General features: G+C 35.8%; 1 protein-coding gene across 2 annotated transcripts in view; it reads right to left on the reverse strand.

Annotated features, from left to right (window-relative positions):
* SCAMP1 (secretory carrier membrane protein 1) overlaps positions 1-19,418 on the reverse strand; it is a 99,796-nt gene that overhangs the window by 30,707 nt on the left and 49,671 nt on the right. Inside the window, exons 4-6 of one of the 2 annotated variants that reach the window (XM_004420429.3) lie at positions 18,551-18,659; positions 16,275-16,403; positions 11,483-11,642 (exon numbers count right to left, since the gene is read on the reverse strand). In XM_004420429.3, coding sequence (XP_004420486.1) covers positions 11,483-11,642; positions 16,275-16,403; positions 18,551-18,659 — 398 coding nt within the window. The remainder of the gene's footprint in view (positions 1-11,482; positions 11,643-16,274; positions 16,404-18,550; positions 18,660-19,418) is intronic. The other variant, XM_087430136.1, reaches the window with a different exon arrangement.

The raw sequence follows: 19,418 nt of genomic DNA on the forward strand, positions 1-19,418 counted from the left end.
GAAAGCTATTTATCTCAGTTTCTACTGTCTTCAAAAGATGTCCAGCTTTGAAAAAGAAGTTATAAGGCATAAAAAGAAACAAGAAAAAAACATACCGACAAGAGACAAAGCAATCAAAAGAAACCGAGTCAGATATAACTCAATGTTAGCACTATAAAATAAGGAATTTAAAATAACTATGATCAATACATTCAAGACTCCAGTTAAAAAGGTGAATAACATAAATGAAGAGTAGAGGAACCTCAGCATATATGTAAGCTATAGGAAATAATCAAACATATGATAGAAATAAAAAATGTGATTACAGACTTGAAGAATACCTTTGACAAGCTCATCAACACACTCAACACAGCTGAGGGCAAACTTGAAGATAGAAATCACACACACTGAAACGCAAGGATAAAAAAAGAGTGGAGAAAAAAAGAACAGAGCATCCAAGAGCTGTGGGGCAGTATCGAACAATCTAACATACATGTAATATGAACTCCAGAAAGAGAAGAAAAAGTGGCAGAAGAATTATCTGAAGAGATAATGACTGAGAACTTTCCAAAATTAATGAAACTCCAAACGACAGATCCAAGAACATTAGCGAACACTACTGATACACACCAAAACACACACACATTCACATGTCATATTCAAAATACCCAAAACCAGAAATAAAGAAACAATTTTTAAGGCAGCGAGAGAAAAAAAAAAATGTTAAATAGAAAAGAACAAGAATAAGAATTATAGCAGACTTCTCATCAGAACCTTTGCAAGCCAGAACACATCAAAGTGATGTGTTTAACATACTGAAAGAAAGAAAAAAAAAAAACTGTGAACCCAGAATTCCATATCCAGTGAAAATATCTTTCAAAAATGAATGAAAAATAAAGACCGTTTCAGACAAAAACTATAGCACTGGTTACCAGCAGACCTGTACTAAAAGAAACACTAAAGGAAATTCTTCTGGCAAAACAGTTATAAGACAGAAACAGATATGAATAAAATAGAAAGAGCTGAAATGGCATTAATAAAGGCAAATATAAAATTCATTTTTCCTTATTTTTTTTCTTTGTGAGGAAGATCGGCCCTGAGCTAACATCTGCCAATCCTCCTTTTTTTTGGTTGTTGTTGAGGAAGACTGGCCCTGGGCTAACATCCATGCCCATCTTCCTCTACTTTACATGGGACGCTGCCATAGCATGGCTTGACAAGTGGTGCATTGGTATGCGCCCGGGATCTGAACTGGTGAACCCTGGGCCGCCGCAGCGGAGTGCACGCACTTAACCACTTGCGCCACCGGGCTAGCTCCCATTTTTCCTTATTTTTAATTCTTCTTAGAGACAATTGGTTGTCTAAACAAAAGCAATAGCAATGTACTGTGTATTTCTAGTATATGTAAAAATAAAATATATAACAAAAGCAGTACAAAGGAGGAGAGAATGGGAGGATACTGTTAGGAAGTCCTTACAGTACACATGAATAAGCATACATGAATTACTATTTGAACATGGGCCACGATTAATTAAAGATGTATATTGTAAAAACCTGGGCATCATTAAAAAAGATTTTGATAACAGGTAAAAATAATGAAGAAATAGGAGAACATAAAATCATTTACAAATACTCAATTGATCCAAAAGAAGGCAAAAAGGAATAAAAAAGAAACAAAGAACAGTTGGAACAAATAGAAAACAGCTCATAAAAAGACAAATTTTAATCTAACCAGATCAATAAATGTAAATGGCATAAATACACCAATTAAAAGACACTGTCGGGGCCGGCCCGGTGGCGCAAGCGGTTAAGTGCGCACGTTCCGCTGTGGCGGCCCGGGGTTCGCCGGTTCGGATCCCGGGTGCGCACCGACGCACCGCTTGTTAAGCCATGCTGTGGCGGCGTCCCATGTAGAATAGAGGAGGATGGGCATGGATGTTAGCCCAGGGCCAGTCTTCCTCAGCAAAAAAGAGGAGGATTGGCATTGGATGTTAGCTCAGGGCTGGTCCTCCTCACAAAAAAAAAAAAAAAAAAAAAAAGACACTGTCAACTTGGATGCAAAAGCAAGACCCAACTATATGTTGCCTACTAAAAAGAGCCATTTTAAATGGAAAAACATTGATAGGTTAAACGTAAAAGAACAGAAAAATTTATAATATGCAAACATGAACCAAAAGAAAGCTAAAGTGATTGTAATAATATCAGATAAAACAGATTTCAGTAAAAAAGGATTACTAACCACAGATAAAGAGGACTATTACACAATGATAAATAAGTCAAAGCACAAAGAAAACATATCATAACTACATCTCTAACAAGAGAGCACCAAACTACATGAAGCAAAAACTAATAGAACTAAAAGAAGAAATAGAAAAATCCACAATTAAAGTTGGAAATGTCAACATAGCTCTCTCAGGAATTGAAAATACAAGCAGATAAAAAATCAATATAGACACAGAAGATTGAGCAAACTATAAACCAATTTGACCACGTTGATATTTACAGAACATTCTACTCAACTAAAGCAGAATATACATTCTTTCAAGTGCACACAGAAGGAGATGTTAGTTTTAGAGTTTTAAAATCCCTAGCGCTGCTCCATTCTATATGGATTTTCCAATCATCTGCACTCAATCTGTTTTATGTTATGTTATTTTGGTTGAAAATTAAGAAAATCAGTTTCACACAGATATACAGTTAGAAAAAGGAGATTCTTAAGCTCCCTGAAAGGAGAACCCCAAGGGTCCTTACATCACACTTAGAAAAATTATTAGGAAATAAGCTGCATAAAAGCTAATAGGCCATTTTTCTTCACCACATTCTCTACACTCAGCTGGCACAGAACTTTGTAGCAAACAGTAAGTCCTTAACTACTTCGCTTAAAGAACTATTTAAGAAATAAACATTGCTAGTAAATAAAATAAATTAACCCATTGAGTGGAGATTACTGAAATACGTGGATTCACCACAAATTAAATGATAATGTAAATATAATAAAGAAGGAAGGAACACAGGAACCATTAATGTCCAGACTGAAGGCTTAGGTGAAAATTTCAGCAATTAATGACTCATTAATTAATGATCCTTAAAATCAAATATAAAGTATCTTTTCACAGAAAAAATTAAATTGCTTTCTAGCTCATACTCTACTATGTTTTTCAAGATGTTAAAATTGTGTTAAATAGTTCAATTACACTTAATTTCTATTTCAATTAGCAAAATGTTCCAACATAAGAGGCTTAGTACCCCCATTAAGTATGTTATTAAGAAACAACAACAAAAAGAATTCTGTGTATTGCCCAGAGACAGCTTGCTTTTAAAAAGTGCACCTGGAAGAAGCTTAGAAGTAGCCAATCCAACCTAACAAAAGTAAAAAGCTAAACAAACTGAAAAACCAACAACTGTTCTAAGATCCAAGAGAGAAGTGAGGTCAAAGGACAAACTGTTAGCCCCAAATTGAAGAGACAGACAGATGAATATGTTACCCCGGACCCTGGCCCCATAAGACATTAACCACAACTCTGCTCAGAACAAGCCTAATGTTATCTTTAGCTTGCAGGAAACCACAAAGAAAGAAAGGAGAAGATGGCTGAACAAAACCAGTCCAAACTGGTTGAAGGCAACATGGCAGTCCGACTTGACCTGACACAGATCCTGCAACTTATCATACACTCATTGTAATATATTACCATATTCCAGAACACACCCAGTGATGCCACAACAGCTGTTGCAAGATATAACCAAATAAGGACAGAAAACAGGTGGCACCCTTGCTCCCCAGAAAAGCCTGTCCATTTCCCCAAACAACTATGAATATTTCTCTCCTTCTTTACCTAGAACCCTTATAATAACTGCTTAATCACCTCAGGAGCTGAGAAGTTGATTTGTGAACTTGGTTCCCACTTCTCCATTCTCTGGCCATTGAATAAAGCTTGTGCTATTGAACACTCGGCTTCAGTCTTGTTTCAAAGCTGCAACACCAAACAGAGAAGGAATCCCAAGAGGAAGGGCAAGAGACTTCCTCAGCTCTCTCCCTGGTTGGAGAGCGAGTTCAATTGGTAACAAATATAGAGAACCAAAACTTACCAGAGCAGAAACTGCCCCAGGAACCAGTGCCAGAGTAGGAAAATCTGAACTTTGATGCATTGCCAGAGGTTCAGAGTGGACACCTCTGAGATTTAAAAACTCCAGGGAAACACAGTCACAGGGGAGCCCCCCACACATCTGTGAGTTTTATCACCAACAGGTGGATCTGGTTCTCACAGTGAATATCAAGGAAAAATCCCCTCATGCTTCCAGCAAGAGGAGGAAAAACAAACCATTTGGAAATACTCCAGAGCACTCTGTTCTTAACAAGGTCTGCTCTCAGAAGAAACTAATTAACCAGAGCCTAACCTACATAGGGAAAGGAAAATACCCAACTCCAAACCACTCTAGCCATCCCGTCCCACCTAAGTGGGATGGGGACTGAGAAGCACTGGTGAAATTCCCAGTCCAGAGGCACATGCTCACTAAAAGACTGAGACCTCACCACAGGACTACAGAACACTCCCCGCCACACCTTACCACCACATTACCAAAGGCCTGTTTACAGCAGTTCCTTTACCCAGTACATGGGGTCCAGCTATCAAGTGAAAATTACAAGGCACACTAAAATGCAAAAAACACCGTTTGAAGAGAGAGAGCAAGCGTCAGAACCCAAATCAGATACGGCTGGGCTGTTGGAATTAACAGATCAACTATGATTACAACTACAATTAATATGCTGAGGGCTCTGATGGATGAAGTAGACAGCATGCAAGAACAGATTAACAATGTAAGCAGAGATATGGAAATTCTAAGTAAGAACCAAACAGAAAATGCTAGAGATCAAAAACACAGTAACAGAAATGAAGACTGCCTTTAAATGGGCTTATTAGTAGATTGGACATGGCTGAGGAAAGAATCACTGAGCTCAAGGATATCTCAAGAGTAACCTCCAAAACTGAAAAGCAAAGAAAAAGACTGGGGAAAAAACAAAAGAACATCCAAGGACTGTGGCACACCTACAAAAGTTGTAACTTATGTGTAATGGGAATATCAGAAGAAGAAGGAGAAAGGAACAGAAGAAATATTAGAACAATAATCACTGAGAATTTCCCCAAATTAATGCCAGACACCAAAGGACAGATCCAGGAAACTCAGAGAACACCAAACAGGACTATACCTAGGCAAATCAGATTCAAATCAGAGAAAATCAGAGAAAAAAAAAATTCTGAAAAAAGCCAGAGAACAAAAACACCTTAACTGTAGAGGAGCAAAGAGAAGAATTACATCTGACATCTCCTCAGAAACCATGCAAGCAAGAAGAGAGTACAATAAAATATTTAGTGTTGAGAAAAAAAATCACCAACGTAGAATTCCGAACCCTGTAAAACTGTTCTTCAAAAGTGAAGGAGAAAATAAAAGGCTTTCTCAGACAAACAAAAATTGAGGGAATTTGTTGCCAGTAGACCTGCCTCGCAAGAAATGTTAAAAGACGTTCTTTAGAGAGAAGGAAAATAACAAAGGTCACAAACTTGGATCTGCATAAAGAAAGGAAGAGCATCAAAGAAGGAGTAAGTGGAGGTAAAAGGAAAACTTCCATTTTTCTTATTCTTAATTGGTCTAACAGTTTGTTCAAAATAATAGTGACACTATATGCGATTATATATGCTTGTGTGTGTGTATATATATATGCTTATACATGTATAAGTGAAATGAATGACGGCGATGATAAAAAGGTGAGGAGAGAGGAATTAGGATTATTTTGATAATGTAAGGTACTCACACTACCCGAGAACTGGTATAGTGTTATTTAAAAGTAGATGTGGATTAGTTGTAAACGTACATTGTAACCTCTAGAAATCAACAGATGCAGAAAAAGCATTTGATGAAATCCAACACCCATTCATGATATAAACTCTCAGTAAACTAGGAATAGAGGGGTAACTTCCTCAAGTTGATAAAGACTATCTACAAAAAACTACAGCTAACATCATACTTTATGGTGAGAAACTAGAAGCTTTTCCTCTAAGATCAGGAATAAGGCAAGGATAACCTCTCACGCCACAGTTTTTCAACAACATACTGTAACTCCAAGCTAATGCAGTAAGACAAGAAAAGGAAATAAAAGGTATAAAGATTGGGAAGAAAGAAATAAAACTATCTTTGTTTGTAGATGATACGATCATCTACGTAGAAATCTGAAAGAATTGACAAGAAAAAACCTCCTAGAACTGATAAGTGATTATAGCAAAGTTGCAGGATACAAAGCTAATATACAAAAATCAAGTGCTTTGCTATATAGCAGCAATGAACAAGTGGAATTTGAAATTAAAAACACAATATCATTTATAACACCACAAAAAATAAAATACTTAGGTATAAATCTAACAAAATATGTACAAAATCTATAAGAGGAAAACTACAAAACTCCAATGAAAGAAATCAAGGACATAAATGGAGCGATATTCTATGTTCATAGATAGGAAGAGTCAATACTGTCAAGATGTCAGTTCTTCTCAACTTGTTCTATAGATTTCTTTACTCAAAATATTTGAAAACTTATGTCCACACAAAAACATGCACATATATGTTTATCAACGTAAATCTTTCTTCATAATTGCCAAAAACTTGGAAGCAACCAACATGTCCTTCAGTAGATGAATGGATAAATAAACTGTAGTACATCCAGACAATGGAATATTATTCAGTGCTAAAAAGAAATGAGCTATCAAGCCATGAAAAGACACAGAGGAACCTTAAATGCATATTACTAAGTGAAAGCTGCTAATCTGAAAAGGCTACATACTGTATGTTTCCAACTATATGACATTCTAAAAAAGGCAAAACTACAGAGATAGTAAAAAGAGCAGCAGTTGCCAGGGGTTGGGGGGAGGGAGGGATGAACAGGTAGAGCACAGGATTTTTAGGGCAGAGAAACCACTCTGTATGAAACTATAATGGTGGATACATGTCACTATATTTGTCCGAACCTCTAAAATGCACAAGAGTGAACCCTAACATAAAATACGGTCTTTGGGTGGGGTTGGCCACCCAAAAGGCGTGGTGGTTGGGTTCACACACTCCGCTTTAGTGGCCCGGGGTTCGCAGGTTCAGATCCTGGGCGTGGACCTAAGCACCGCTCATCAAGCCATGCTGTGGTGGCATTCCATTAAAGTGGAGGAAGATGGGCACAGATGTTAGCCCAGGGCCTCCCTCAGCAGAAAGAGGAGGAGTGGCAATAAATGTTAGCTCAGGGCTAATCTTCCTCACCAAAAAAAAAAAAAAAAAGGATTCAAGTGTACATGGTTAAACTGAAAGAAACTACTGAAATTAGGAATTCAAACATGAGTTTATACTCCAACAAACTGGACAACCTGAAAGAAATGGATAAACTCCTAAAAACATTACAACTTAACTTACTAAGTCTGAATCATGAAGAAATAGAAAATATGAACAGACCAATTACTAGTAAGGAGACTGAACCAGTAATCAAAAACCTCCCAACAAACAAAAGTCCAGGATCACATGGCTTCATTGGTGAATTCTATCCAACATTTAAAGACAAATTAATACCAACTCTTCTCAAATTCTTCCAAAAAATAGAAGAGGGAATACTTCCAAACTCATTTTATGAGGCTAGCATCACCCTGATACAAAAACCAGACAAGAAAAGAAAACTGCAGGCCAATATCCCTAAGGAACATTGAGGCAAAAATCCTCAAGAAAATATTGGCAAACTGAATTCAACAATACATGAGAAGGATCACACACCATGATCAAGTGAGATTTATTCCAGCAAAGGAAGGTTATATCCACAAATCAGTCAATGTGATATAACACATTAACAAAATGAAGGATAAAAATCATGTGATCATCTCAATAGAAACTTGGAATTACCACCATCTACAAGAAAAAAAACACAATCTACTGGGAAATTAGAAAAAAAAAACCTGATCACATTCTCAAACCTCACGTCCTCTCTAACTCGCACATTTGCAATGACTGGTTTATCTTAACATCAATCCCTGTTGTGTTTTTCTTATTGCTTACTATTCTTTTCTTTACTTCTAGGGAAACCTGGAGAAATAAAATTCACAGTAGATACTTAAATAATTTTATGGCAGAATAGGCAAATATATCATTAGCCAGAGAAGAATAAAACTTGAAAAACTTTTAAAAAGCCCTTAGCTTCACTCCAGAGTCTGATTAATGAAACTAAATGCTTTCAATAACAACTTCTAAGAAATATGTGAACCTGGCCTAAAAGGTTTTAGTTACCCATTTTTTACTGACTTACATAATATGTTCAGATGCTTGTGTTTCATTTCTTAATCAACAGTCCTAAAACAGAATATGAAAACACTTGCATATCCTCTGACCCTTCCTTTCTCAAAGGCAGTAATCTCTGTCAAAACTGATATCAGGGGGCCGGCCCCATGGCTTAGTGGTAAAGTGCGCACGCTCTGCTATTGGCGGCCCGAGGTTCGGATCCCAGGTGCACAGTGACGCGCTGCTTCTCCGGCCATGCTGAGGCGGCGTCCCACATACAGCAACTAGAAGGATGGGCAACTATGACATACAACTATCTACTGGGGCCTTGGGGAGAAAAAGGGGAAAAAAGGAGGAGGATTGGCAATAGATGTTAGCTCAGAGCCGGTCCTCCTCAGCAAAAGGAAGAGGATTGGCATGGATGTTAGCTCAGGGCTGATCTTCCTCAAAAAAAAAAAAAACAACAACAAAAACCGATCTCAGATATGGCACTTATGTGAATAAGTAAAGTCTATTCAAAACTCTCTAGTTAACGTAAATAATCATATCCAAAGTATCTGGTTTGAGATTTTCATATTTAAGGGAGATATCTGTCATCAGTCAATGTTTAACAAACTTTACTCGATACTTCAGAAGAGACTTAGACTCAGCAACACTTGGCAATATGGATGAAGGAAATACCCAAGTTACACATTGAGAAGGTACATTAATGATTTAAAACGCTTTAATTTCAACTTTCCTTATAAAAAATTATTCCTCTCAGTTCTGCTCTGAACAGTGAAACCCAGATAATCAACATATTTGTGATATACTGAAAAGGTTGAGATGCAGCTAAGAACTTAGCCTAGGGATTAATAATTCCAGAAGAAAAAATGTTCCACAAAGCATTTTTATTTCAACTGGCAAAGAAAGGGAATAAAAGGAACCTAGTGACTTCAAGTAATAAAAGGCAGAAAGCTGGCTTTCAGTAGTTTATTTTGGCTACATTAGTCACAGAAGGTTTAAAATCCAGTCTCTAGTCTCAGGTCACTTTTAAAGTCTCAAAGACAACCCCATTCCCAACCACCAATATCAATACAGATATATTGGTAATGTGATGGAAGTAGGCAGGCAGAGGCCAGATGGCAAAAAATTAAAAACTAAAAAACCTTGTGTGCCAGGCTTAGATAACAAGGAAAATGGCAGTGATAACTTTCTCCCTAGATCAAGGAGTTAATAGGTCCTTTTTATTCCTCTCCAACCCACATCTACAGGGGCACCTCAGCCCATTCCTTGATAACCAAACTCCCACATTCCAATACATCCATAGGTTCTTTCCTCCTTTTCTCTCCTCCCATCTATTTTCTTCCCTTCACTCCATTTCTAACCAATTTAGTTTTCTGTTGAATGGCATCTTTTCTTCCCAAATTCCCTAATTTTCTCCCTTTTCTCTTTTTTTCCATCTGTTTACATATCTGGGTTTCTAATTCCATTGGGGGAGGGAGACTGATAAACATTCTGGTTAATTAAAGAAATTTTAAGTTGAAGTGGAAAAAAAATTAATTGAACGTGGCCCTGTTATTTCTCTAATATGTTACTTGCACAATACATGCCTATTTTTTAGTAATGTTGCCCCTCATTTGTGAGAGTTGAAAAAGGTTCATTATTCATAAATGAGTTTACTCAAATACGAATGAGTTGGCAAATGACTGAATACACGGACTCACACAGGACAGACTGTCATCTAAATCAGCATTTCCCAATGTTTATTTCTCAAAGCAATAATCCAACAAGGTGCTCCACAAAAAAATAATGGTTTTATGGTCAAATTACAAAGCACACTAGGTTCTTAAAGAGTCCAATGAAGAAACTTGCTTAACTTTATTATCCAGCTATTCCCAAACGTAAGCTAATGAACCCTTTTTTCTGCAACACTTATTAATATCCCAGAGAACATGAATTAAAGAAATGTTAATCCTAACCCACTGATTAAAATATACCATGAAAATCAAAACAACACTAAGATATCACCTCATGCCAGTTAGAATGGCTATAATCACCAAGACAAAAAACAACAAATGTTGGAGAGGATGTGGAGAAACAGGAACCCTCATACACAGCTGGTGGGAATGCAAACTGGTGCAGCCTCTATGGAAAATGGTATGGAGATTCCGCAAAGAATTAAAAATAGAGATGCCCTATGATCCAGCCATCCCACTACTGGGAATCTATCCAACGAACCTGAAACCAACAATCCAAAGAGGCTTATGCACCCCTACACTCATTGCAGCATTATTCACTATATCCAAGAAGTGGAAGCAACCTAAGTGTCCCTCGACTGATGACTGGATCAAGAAAATGTGGTATATATATACAACAGAATACTACTCAGCCACTAAAAAAAGACAAAATCGTCCCATTTGCAACAACATGGATGGGCCTGGAGGGTATTATGTTAAGTGAAGTAAGCCAGAAAGACAAAGACAAACACTGTATGATCTCACTCATATGTGGAATATAAACCAACACATGGACAGAGAAAACTGTATTGTGGTTACCAGGGGCAATGGGGGTAGGGGGTGGGCACAAGGGGTGAAGGGAGTCATATATATGGTGATGGACAAACAAAAATGTACAACCCAAAATTTTACAATGTTAAAAACTATTGAAACATCAATAATAAAAAAAATACATACCATGCAAAGTATTATACTTAATCTTATAGTCTAAATAGTTTTAAAATGTTGCTGGCTTTTGAAAAACCAAAAATGAACTTACACAGAAAATAATTACCAAGTTGCTAGGTGAAAGTGACTCCTTTTAAATATCACATGTGTACTTACCTTACCCAGGTTCATTTAAGACAGGCTATAATCACCACTTGTGATTTTTTTTTTGAAGGGGGAATGAAGAGCAAAACTTTTCTTAAAGTAACTGTATCATATGAAATAGAATCTCTTACAAATACTAAGACCTAAGACTGTTCCTTTTTCTTTCATTCATTTTCATATTTGGCCTTTTTCTCAAGTGGGAGAAAAGAATGGGATTTTATGACTTACTAAACCTAATGAATACACAGGCATGGTATGTATGGACTTTTCTGAAGGTATGTTATACAACAACAAAAAATTTTAAAAATCAAAATGTGTCAGTTTTCCCTGTAAGGTGTACTATGAATTATTTACTTCACAGGTTTTAAAGAGCATATTTTAAAGTACACACATTTTACCTGAAAGCTCCGTAAAGTGGTCTGTACCAACACACAAATGAACACGGAGTAAAAAGCAAGAACCACAGGATACTCAATCCAAAATCAACCGCTCTTGCAGAATCAACACAAAACCAAGCCAAGCATCCGAAGATATTTAGAAACAGTGTTACAGCGTGGACTGTGGAATCAAAAAACAAAATAGAAAACAAATGTTTACATTCAATTTATGAGTTCATTCAACAAAAATTGTAAATGAAAAAATACTTCCTAAAAGCAAATGCATTCTATCCCATGTTTCCATTTAATATTTTTCAAAACACTGCTGTTTCTTACACATTTGATTTGAAAGCAGAGTATACACAGGAAAAGGAGTGCTATGCACTGTTTGGCAAAGATTCTTCTGGTCCTCTCCTAAAGGGCAATTACACAGCTAAACTAGAGAAGCACTACCTTAAGGGCTTCTTCCCTGAGAAGGAAACATGTGATGCGTCTCTTGGTCCAAGGCCAAAGAAGAAAAGTAGTGCCTGCCAGAAAAAGGACCAGGACTTGGGAGGAAAAAGATCCTACACTCAGAACTTTATTTTTACAGAAAGGAGCTCCAGACTCCTGCCAGAGTGGACTATACAGAGAAGAGAAAACTGGAGAAGTGCCCTGTGCAATCTCATTATAACATTTTTAAGCAATCAAATTAATTAGAATCATTGGACTAAAAATACTAATACAGTAGTAATTTCTAGTGACTATACAGTCAATCTATAAGGATTATTAATTCATCTTCACAGATTTGTCCATTTATTAAAGTCCTGGGACAAAAACTGTTTTGGTAGAGGATTAAACATTTAAAAAAATAAAATAAAAAGTACACTATGATGCATTTCAGCTGCTGTGGCAGACTTTTCTTTTAGTTAACACAAATAGATCTTGGCAAACTCTTCAAATGTTGTTAATAATTACTTTCCCAGACAGATCAAAAACAATCTGAGTAACGTCTAACCATACTATGATACAAAAGAACCACATTTACCCAATATAATTAGTAACTTTTAAAAAGGATTTTTAAAAAATTTATTCCTAATTTATTATAGGAAATAAAATCTTTCAAAAGTTAATGTTTAATGTAAAGAATCAATACAATAAAAATATCCCAACTACTACTTGAATTAAAAATAACAAATGGAAAATCTAGTGAATCTAAACAAAAAAAACTCAACATACATTAAAAACAAACTTTAAAATCTCTTTAAATTATTAATCAAAATTAATAATTAATGAAACAGGATTAAAACACACATTCTAGGATGCCTCTAAATTTGCTCTCATCCAACAACTTAATGAATACACAAACTCTAGAGCAGGAGAGAGCGCCCCAGGAAGAGTGAAACACCTGGGTTATAGTGATTTAATAATGAGCTAATCAACCTCTGTGCATTTCCATTTTTCAGCTATAGAAATGCAGGAGCTCTTCCAGCTTTAAAATTCCATTCCATTCTATTACAGAAGAAAGACTCTTACTCCCATCAAGATTTCTAACTATCATGAAAGCTAGCTAACTAATAAAATTACTCAAAATCCTTTGCCTCAAAATAAAAGTAGTTCTGTTAAGGACTTAAAAACAGAATTCAAAAGATCGTGAGATAGAAAATTATTAGTCTGTAACATTAAATGGCATCCAACTGGGCCGGCCCGGTGGCTTAGCGGTTAAGTGCGCACGCTCCGCTACTGGCGGCCCAGGTTCGGATCCCGGGCGTGCACCGACGCACTGCTTCTCCAGCCATGCTGAGGCCGCGTCCCACATACAGCAACTAGAAGGATGTGCAGCTATGACATACAAATATCTACTGGGGCTTTGGGGAAAAATAAATAAATAAATAAATGACATCCAACTGCCTAAAAAAGTTTTAAATGTTCAGAATGTTCTAACTCAAGATTTCAACCTTCAGAGAAATAATTTTTAAAGGTTTCTCCCATAATCCACTTAAGGGAAGAAAGGCAGAATATATGGGTTTGTGTATTTTAAAGTTCACAAAAATTCTTCTAAATATAGACAAAAATATCAATTTAATTTTGTGTAATCTATTCAAACTCTTTTACAAATGTTTTCACACTAACCAATGACTAAGGATCAATAAGTCATTTATTTGTACCTCAATGAAGAGTAAAATGTCTAGGCCTACTTATTAAATAATCAGTCCACTTAGAGATTAAAAAAACATATAAAAGGCAAGGTACTGTGAAATGCATGATTCTATGTTGCTAATTTCAATCCAATTCTGATCCATTTGGTGGATTCCAAGTGTAGGTAGAACACTAAAGAAAGTCTTAGGCCATTTTGTTTACATGATTTGCAAGTTGAATGACTCATATATAAAATTTCAATTTGGTTTATTAAGTACTGAAATCTGGTACTAGTGGACCTAACTTTGCAACTATCACTACAATATTCTTTTGTTAAGCTCTGCATTACAATATAGACACCTAACAAACAGCTTTATAACAGTATATTATCTTCACTAAGTGGTCTTTAACGTAGCTGGATTGTTTTTATTATTCTTTTTTTTAAATTCAAGAGTACACTTAAAGAGGCTTAGATTCATTTCACAGCGATATTTCTAATTGCTTCAATTCCTTTATAGTATAAATTATTTGTTTCAAGTAAGGTAGCTTTGAAAGCATATCTTCACCATATTTGGGTTTAAAATGTAAATTACTTCTTAATTTTGGTACTTTGTAGGTGGTATAACATGGAAATCTAGACTCCGGGCTCTGGAGTCAAGCTCTCCAACTCCAACTTTACTTGCTATGTAATCTTGGACAAATTACTGAAAATCTCTAAGCTTTAGGTTCTCTATCTATAAAACTAGGTAACACAGTACCTGCCTCATACTGTGGTTAGGATTTAATCACATAATGTACAAGAAGTGATTAGTACTGTGCCCGGCATAAAGTAAATCCTCAATAAATGTTCTCTCTCATCACAATTATTATTACAGCGTGAAAGCATTAGTCAACTCCAAAATCAAGAACAGGTTGACACTTCTTGAAAATAACTTTTCAAAACAGCCTATATTCTATGAAATTTAGAGACATCACTGAGCTGGTACTAGATCTTACTTTGTTCCAGGTAATGCTTCCTCAAATCAGAACCTTAACTGGAATCTTGAGCCCTCCTTTGAATACAGTTAACAGATCTGCCAACTGAACAGGGTTAGGAAAAACTATAGCCAATTACATTATTTATAAGAACCTCAGAGAGTTATATAATTCTAAGACAAAACAGATGTATTCTGAAACAATCAGCACTGGTAAAGCAGTTAATCACTCAGTTAAAATTAATCATCTTCCCCATTCAACCTCTATTTACTAAATTCTTTACAGAATTTTCTTCCAAACCCCATTTCCCCCATCAAAAATATGTTTTTCACTAAGTCAAAGAACTTATACCTAAAACGCAAGGCCAATTTCTGCCCATTTAAAAATAATTACTATATATGCATATAGGATATATTGATTAAATAAAATATATGAGTTTGTTAGCATGTACATATATGGAATCAAAACCTTTAATATTAAAAATATATACTACTGGGCCGGCCCCGTGGCTTAGCGGTTAAGTGTGTGCGCTCCGCTGCTGGCAGCCCGGGTTCGGATCCCGGGTGTGCACCGACGCACCGCTTCTCCGGCCATGCTGAGGCCGCGTCCCACATACAGCAACTAGAAGGATGTGTAGCTATGACATGCAACTATCTACTGGGGCTTTGGGGGAAAAAATAAATAAATAAAATTATAAAAAAAAAATATATATATATACTACTAATGACACTGGGGATTCAGCAAAAGATATTAGACAACAAAATCTCAAAAAGAAACTAAAGAGTTAAAAATGTACTATGCATAAGGAATCACTTCTCAAATTCAAAAGCAACTTCACACATGTGAAGAATGCTCCTAAAAGATTTTAAGGAAAATTATCTTATATATTTAGAGGGAAAAAGACTCCCTAATGATACAGTAAAAACATACCAATTTCCTCCATCAAAAACGCACTCTACAAATTATCCATTAACCTGTAAGCTATGTAGGCGAGGAGCTGTGACAGCTACCTCTCCTACGGATATGATGACATTAAATGGGGCTGAGACTACTGTTTGGAATTAAAATGAAACAGAGTAAGTGGGAATTCTGTGTACACACAGCAACCTGTTAGCAGCCTGACAGTTTATTTTAGTATTCCATGAGCTGTAATTACACTCAAAGCAATGTCAGCATCACAGCCTAAAATGTATGTCCTAATGTTCTATTCAATAAAACAACCTATATTAATTAGGTACTTTCAATAATAAAAGTATTCATTACCACTTGAAAAGTAAATTGTGCTCAAAGCTATAAGAAAAATTAGTTTATTACAATATTTTATGCCCCTTTTAAAAAATAGTCATAATACCTTAATAGAATTTTTAGTGGCCTTCATGTGCATAAAAATACTATGCATAATTTTTTCCAAGCAAATATTGCCTAGGTAACATTTTTCAAGGAAAAAGGATTGTTGCAAAATTCTACCTGTGTGACAGAGAAGTCCTTTCCTAAAAGAATGCCAGTTCTTGATACATAAGTATTCCTCAGCTAAAAACAAGTTGTCACAGACAGTACAATTTTAAAGTACCTGAATATATGTTTCACTCTGAAAATTAAAAGATCTATAGGAAAAGACCAATTTACAATACTATCCTTAATATATGCATTCCAAAAAAGGTGAATTTTGACAATAAAATATAAACTCTGTTGAACAAAATATAATTTATTCTATACTCACACATCCACAAGTAGTACATAATCTTTACTGTCTTTTGGAATTCTACAGGAATGTCTACAGAAAAATCCTGATAGAAACAAGGTCCTACAGGAAAATTGTCAGGAAGAGGTGGCCAATTATTTTTTCTGCCTGCAAATTAAAAAAAAAAATTTATTTGTATTAGGACAAATATGTGCTACTCTTATTTTTGGTTTCATAATAAAGAAGAATATTATGTATTCTTTTAACAGGTGTTTTACAAATACAATACTATATCTCTACATTCCTAGAGAACTTTGAAAGCCAAGCTTTATATTTTCTAAAACTTTCCCAGAATATCATTTTTGAAAAAATTGGATGGTAAAATAATCTTCCAGCGTCATATCATATAATGTTTAGCAGGAACCATTTATGTATATTTGAAATAAGAAACGAAAAAAGAGCACACGGACATACCCTGTGACTCTGCCCTAAAAACAGATTTATTTCCAAGTCCCAAGAGTCTAGCTCTCATGTGAAGGCCATGCAGTTTTCAAATCTCTGCAATTTCCTCCTCAGCATCTTAAATCTTTCAATATAGTTCCTAACCTATGAAGAGAGGGAAGACCAGCTTCCGAATCTTTCAAGTTTTCTACTGTTAGCTCCATGAAGAAACACAAGATTAACCAATACCAAAGAATCAGATTTCAAAATCTCAAAGTCTGGAAAAAATAATATCCAAAAGACACATGGAAGAAAACATGAAAAAGTCATGAGAAAGAAGCTAAGGAATTATAACACCTTCAAAAACTTGGAGAAAAAACAAATTCAAATTATGAGGAAAGATAAGGTGTCTATATAAAGAAATTAGATTGAAAATAGGGCTTTGGAAGTGGTGGGGGAAATAAAAAACTAAAATTAAAGAAGTCAAAACATTAAAAATAGAGGGTAAAATGGCACCTAACGGCCATTTTCTCATTTTAGATACTATATCCCACAACTTTTAACAATTATATTTTACACACTTTTTAGAGACCAGGAAAATTTTCATAATGGAAAAAAAAGCATGACCTATTTCTGATTCTCCCCAACATGTCTCCACTGTTTAATTTACCACCCTTTTCAAATTTCATATAGTTCATTCATTTCTCATACAAGCTCATACTATTTGAGAAGCAGCAGAGAACAGCAGTAAAGAACAAGGCTCTGAAACCAGAACAGCCAAGCCACTAACTGGCAGGAGACCTCGGGCAACTTACTTAACCTCCTGAGGACTTTGTTTCTACAGCTGTAAAATAACAACTATACCACCCTTCACAGAATTGTACTAAGGATTAAATGAGTTAATAGATGAAGAGTACTTACAAGTACAACATACTGCAAGTCTAATTATTAATTTCCCACTCTTCATGAATACCTTTACTAAAACATGTCATAGAAATAACTTGTATTAGTCAATGCTAAGGAAATACAACAGTTTTTAATTACACAGAGAAATACTGATCTCAATTAAATCTTTAGTTTCTCCTTTTATAGATGCTATCTCTGATGCTGCAAGCAAGAAAATGGCCCAGGATAAATGTGTCCTCATGAGGCCATAGACTTACACGTTCTAAGATAAGGAAGAAACAGTTGATTTATTTCATTGTCCTAGCCTTGCCATTCCATCACTATCACAGACATACTAACAATGACTTGTCTCAGCTCTCTTATCTCTTCTTACCCAGGCTTGGACTGCTAGCTTTCCCTAAGATACTCCTCTGAAGTGGCCTGTTAGTCACAGCCTGAATAGATTTCATAGCAAATAGTCAATTCAGCACTTATTTATTTCCTTGGCATCCTCAAAACACCCTAAGCTTCCTAAAGTCATCAGAGACGTTTTTTTTTAAATGATTCCACAGATATGATATACTTGTGAGGACAGGGGCAGGTAATTTGAAGCTGGGCTGAATAAACCAGAAGTTAAGAGTCAAATGTAGGGCACATTCCCATGTACTCATAAAGCTTCAATAGACTCAGAGGGCCCAAGCACAGAATCAAAGGCTTCTGGCCTTAGAGTAAACCAAAACTATCCTATTCGCATTCACTTTCTGTGATGTGATAATGGTAACACTGTTCTAATCTATCAAAAGACTATGCACATCAGCCAAGATCAGAGAGCTACAGAATACCAAATAGGAAATCTGCTGTCTGATCTCCTTGATAGAACAGGAAAACAGGGCAGGGTTTTATCCACAAAACAAATGACCTAGAGCTAGTGCAGGCACAATTTAAAGTGTTTAAAAGTTATTTTTATTTCAGACTTCTCGGGACACTACCATGTTGACTGAGGTTTTGCATTTCTCGTTCTCGACGATCTAATTCTGCTGCTTTTCTTTCTAGTTCTTCCTGGCGCTTAAGGAGTTCGGCTTGGGCCAAGGCATGTTCCTAAACAAAAAATAAGTGAACAGCTTGTCACAAGTATAAAATATTGTAACAGTGATACGCTATTTCCTACTCCTCCCTCTACTATGCTAGAAATCTAATTCAAATGCTCTTCCAAAATATAAGAATTCACTGAAGATTACAGTTTCAGAAAATATTATGGAGATATTTGGCCCACTTTGGTCTTTTGGTTATGAAAACCCTCAGTGGGAATGTTGGGCACATTAGGACAGGAAAAAATTCTCTCAGTAAGAGTAGTCAGAGTCCTAAGGTAATTGGGAAAAAGAAATTAAGGTGACCTCTATGCCTAAATGAGAGTGAAGAACGGAGACAAAGGGAACAGTTGAGGAAAACAGACGAATGGAGAAAAGGGCAACTGAATTGGTTCTTATGAATTGGGTTAAACGTACATAAGGTTCTCAATGCAAGAATATGTAATATATTTTATAAGATAATGAGGTAAAAGAAGGACATGGTTAAGAAATTCTGGTGTGTAACTCCACTCGCCTTTATGTAATACCAGGCATCCTATTCATCTCCTTTTTTCTTGTATTTTTGCCACCTTCTATGTCCTACCATTGCTCCTTGCTTAGCCATTATAACTCTCTTTCAGTAATATCTATTATTCTATCATTGTTACCGTAATGGTATGCATTAAAAAGTGAGACCAAAGGCAATAAAAATTCACTATACAAATTGTATACCAAGATAATATATGTATTCAGTAACTGCTAATAATGGAATAAAGCAAATGTTATAAAC

This window comes from Ceratotherium simum, chromosome 4 (genome assembly GCF_057802395.1).
Source record: "Ceratotherium simum simum isolate JZ-2026a chromosome 4, ASM5780239v1, whole genome shotgun sequence".
In the NCBI taxonomy this organism is placed as follows: domain Eukaryota; kingdom Metazoa; phylum Chordata; class Mammalia; order Perissodactyla; family Rhinocerotidae; genus Ceratotherium; species Ceratotherium simum.